At 29.2% G+C, this 3,109-nt stretch overlaps 1 protein-coding gene across 1 annotated transcript; it reads right to left on the bottom strand.

Moving 5' to 3' along the window:
• Window positions 1-1,948: 1,948 nt before the first annotated feature.
• LOC124845187 (defensin-like protein) lies at window positions 1,949-2,582 on the bottom strand. Its single transcript, XM_047322252.2, has 2 exons — window positions 2,448-2,582; window positions 1,949-2,345 (listed from the first exon to the last, which is right to left on the bottom strand). The coding sequence occupies exons 1-2, from the start codon at window positions 2,503-2,505 to the stop codon at window positions 2,176-2,178; spliced, it is 228 nt and encodes a 75-aa protein (XP_047178208.1). The 5' UTR covers window positions 2,506-2,582; the 3' UTR covers window positions 1,949-2,175.
• Window positions 2,583-3,109: the final 527 nt, after the last annotated feature.

Below are 3,109 nucleotides of genomic sequence, written 5' to 3'. Positions count from 1 at the left end.
ATTAGGGCAGCCCCATAATTGCTTCCCCTCATTCTTAACTATTTTTGTCACTCTCAACACAACAAACTCCCCACAATGGCATATTTGGCTTCCAACGAATCCTCTGGATGTACACCATGAGAGCTCCCCCATGAGCAAGACAAACATCCTTGATTCAAAGACATTGACACAAGAAGTGAACCCCAAAACGAGACAACCACGAACCACGAACCACTTCGCCAACCAACTACAAACGAGGGAACACCAACTCGCCAAAGACGAACCACCACCCTACTGCCAACAGACAACACTAACATCCAAACGCTAAAGAACAACAAAAGAAAGAGAACAAGACAAATTTAAAAAAGAACACCCACCATTGTACCGTGTTCGCAACAAAAAGGAGAAGACCCTAACTGGTTCTATTTATGCCCAAAATCAAATTTTTCCCAAATTATAAAACCTTAACTTAATAAAAAATCATATTCTCCGTTAGTCACTTAGATATTATCATTGAGAAATAAATATAGTGACACGTTGCACATAACTGGTGCCACATCATTAATGAATTAATTTCGTTTGGAAGGGACAAATAAGACACAAATTTTACTGTGGACATATTCCAAATATTTTTAAAAATGGAGACTGAATTGAGATTAAGTAACAAAAGTGGAACCAAAGAGTAAAATTTATCTCAATCAAGTCTCTTTCGCTAAATATAAAAAAAACGATGTTAATATTTTTTTTTCTCTCCTTTCCTTCTCGGTACAATGCAACATACCTTCATCTTTTTTGTCAGTTCAATATATATGTTTCATTAATTTATGTTCTATTATATATTATTTATAAAATATGTACAATAGACAAACTAAAAAATTTTCTCAACAGTCTTCTCAAATTTACGTACTATTCTATATTATTTATAAAAATATGTACAATTATAATAGACAAAATAAAAAATTTTAAATATATATATATATATATATATATATATATATATGTATATGTATATATTATGATATAAAAATTAAAAAACATAACGCGTAATTTATATTAAGTTTTATGAAAACTATTTAAAAGTAAAATGTTTTTATATATCATATAAAAATTACAATAGTTTGTATGCTAATGTTATGTTAACAAACAAGCAACTGGTCTAAAGTAACAGAATAACACACAGGAATACAATATACAATTTAGCGAGGTTCCTAATATATTTATAAATTATGTAATATTATAATATTTTCTCTGTAACTCAACAAAAGATGAGTCCAGCCCACACCCGTATGTCTATTAAACTCAACTTTTGCAATGAAAATATGTAAAAATCAAACTGTTAAAGTTACTAAAGGTATTCTAAATCCCATTGTCATGCTTGTAGGATGACGCAATATTTTGCAATTTATCAACTGAGTCTTGATGATAAATTGTTTATTTATATATCTTTAATATTAGTGTGCCATTTTGACCTCTATTAATATTAATACTTTCTATTAGTTTCTTTCTTTGGTTCACAGCCTTTAAATTCTTATATTTATTTAATTAATTGAAGTTTTAAGAGAAACATTAAAGAAAAGAATGATTTAAATGCGATTTTAAAAACTTAATTAACTAAATTGAAAATATTTTATATTAAAAAAATCTTCTAAGCAGTTTTGTTTATTTAACTGAAAACTATATGCAAGTATTGGTAATATCAGACACAAAATTTGATGTGTACAAAATTTTTATTTAAAACATGTAAGAATATATCGAAAATAGCACTAACAAAATTGCGTAGAGGAAAGAAAGAAACTTAACAATGTTTTGCATATTTAATGGAAGGGATTTAAGAATCAAATTTTATTATCATGTGTGGATAAAATTAAAACTTGTTTAAAAGACATTTGACACACTATATAGTAAAACTAGAAACAAAGAAATTAATTAAATATCAGAATGATCGTACCGAGAAGAATAGAATATAGGATGACGTTTTGCAACATAAGAAGTTTATTCACTATTCATTTCATAACATAAGTGCATAACTTATAGCTGTTATGCAGTGACAGAGACTACAGACATAGTTCTGACATGAAAGTAGTACTATAGTACAAAGTTGATATATAGATGCAGTAGAAGGCTTATTGTATATATATAGTTTTTTATTTATAAAATGCCCTGCATCCTCTTTTGTTCGGGTTGGAGAGAATCCAGTTAACAGTTTTTGGTGCACCAACACCGGAAATCATCCCTGCACCTTCCACTATTCAAGTGTTCTTTGTTCTTGCAGTGATCATCGCAGCTGCCGGTGGTGATGCATGGACCCTTGTAAGTATTCGCCAGATTCTCGCAAGTCCTTGCCTCAGTCTGCACGACAACTTCTTCTGCTTGTTCAAATACATTCGTTAGAGACATTCGATTATAAAGTATTCACTACTAAAGAAATAAAATCATGCGGAAGAATGAACATAAGAGTATTGACTTACGAGCAACAAAGAGAACAAGGAAGAGGAAGCATAATCCAGCCACTGATTTCTTCTCCATGGCTTAGTTCGTGGATATTCACTTATATGTCTGTGATGAAATATGAAGGTAGCTGTTTGTGTTTATTTGACACACACATATACATATATATAGCACTTGAAGAGTTGAAAAGTATACGCCGATGAAGTTGCTGATGAGAAACGTAAGCAGAAACTGGAAGGAAATCTGTAAGAAGGTTGCGGTGGATTTGTATTTCATGTGCCATGTGTTGCAAAGGAACTTATCAGGACAATTAAATTTAGGCTTCTAGCTAGAATTTCTGCACAATACTTATTCTTTAATTAATATATATATTTCGTATAAATCTAAATATTTATCAACACCTCATGTATTTACTCTAAAAAGAGAATAAAATAATATAATAAAACTATATGATAAGAGAAGAAAGATATAAAGGAGAAGGAAAAATGATTAATAGATATATATGAATACAAGTCTATATGAATTATCATCTTTTTTTCATTCATCTTTTGTGATCTACAATAATGAACTTTCATACAAGATTTTAAAATATAAATAAAACAAAATATTTTTTTATACATTGGAATCAGCTTTGATTTATATTCAAATTAATTTATCACAATTTATTTATATTTCAATTTTG

Source organism: Vigna umbellata, chromosome 6 (assembly GCF_029865625.1).
Source record: "Vigna umbellata cultivar VRB3 chromosome 6, Vumbellata_1.0, whole genome shotgun sequence".
NCBI classification, from domain to species: Eukaryota; Viridiplantae; Streptophyta; class Magnoliopsida; order Fabales; family Fabaceae; genus Vigna; species Vigna umbellata.
This window is presented reverse-complemented; position numbering and strand designations above follow the sequence as displayed.

Excerpts from the sequence above, each read along its gene's own strand:
- LOC124845187 (XM_047322252.2), bottom strand. The coding sequence starts at position 2,505 with ATGGAGAAGAAATCAGTGGCTGGATTATGCTTCCTCTTCCTTGTTCTC. Across the intron at positions 2,346-2,447 it reads CCTTGTTCTCTTTGTTGCTC|AAGAAGTTGTCGTGCAGACT; the intron begins GTAAGTCAATAC and ends TTGAACAAGCAG.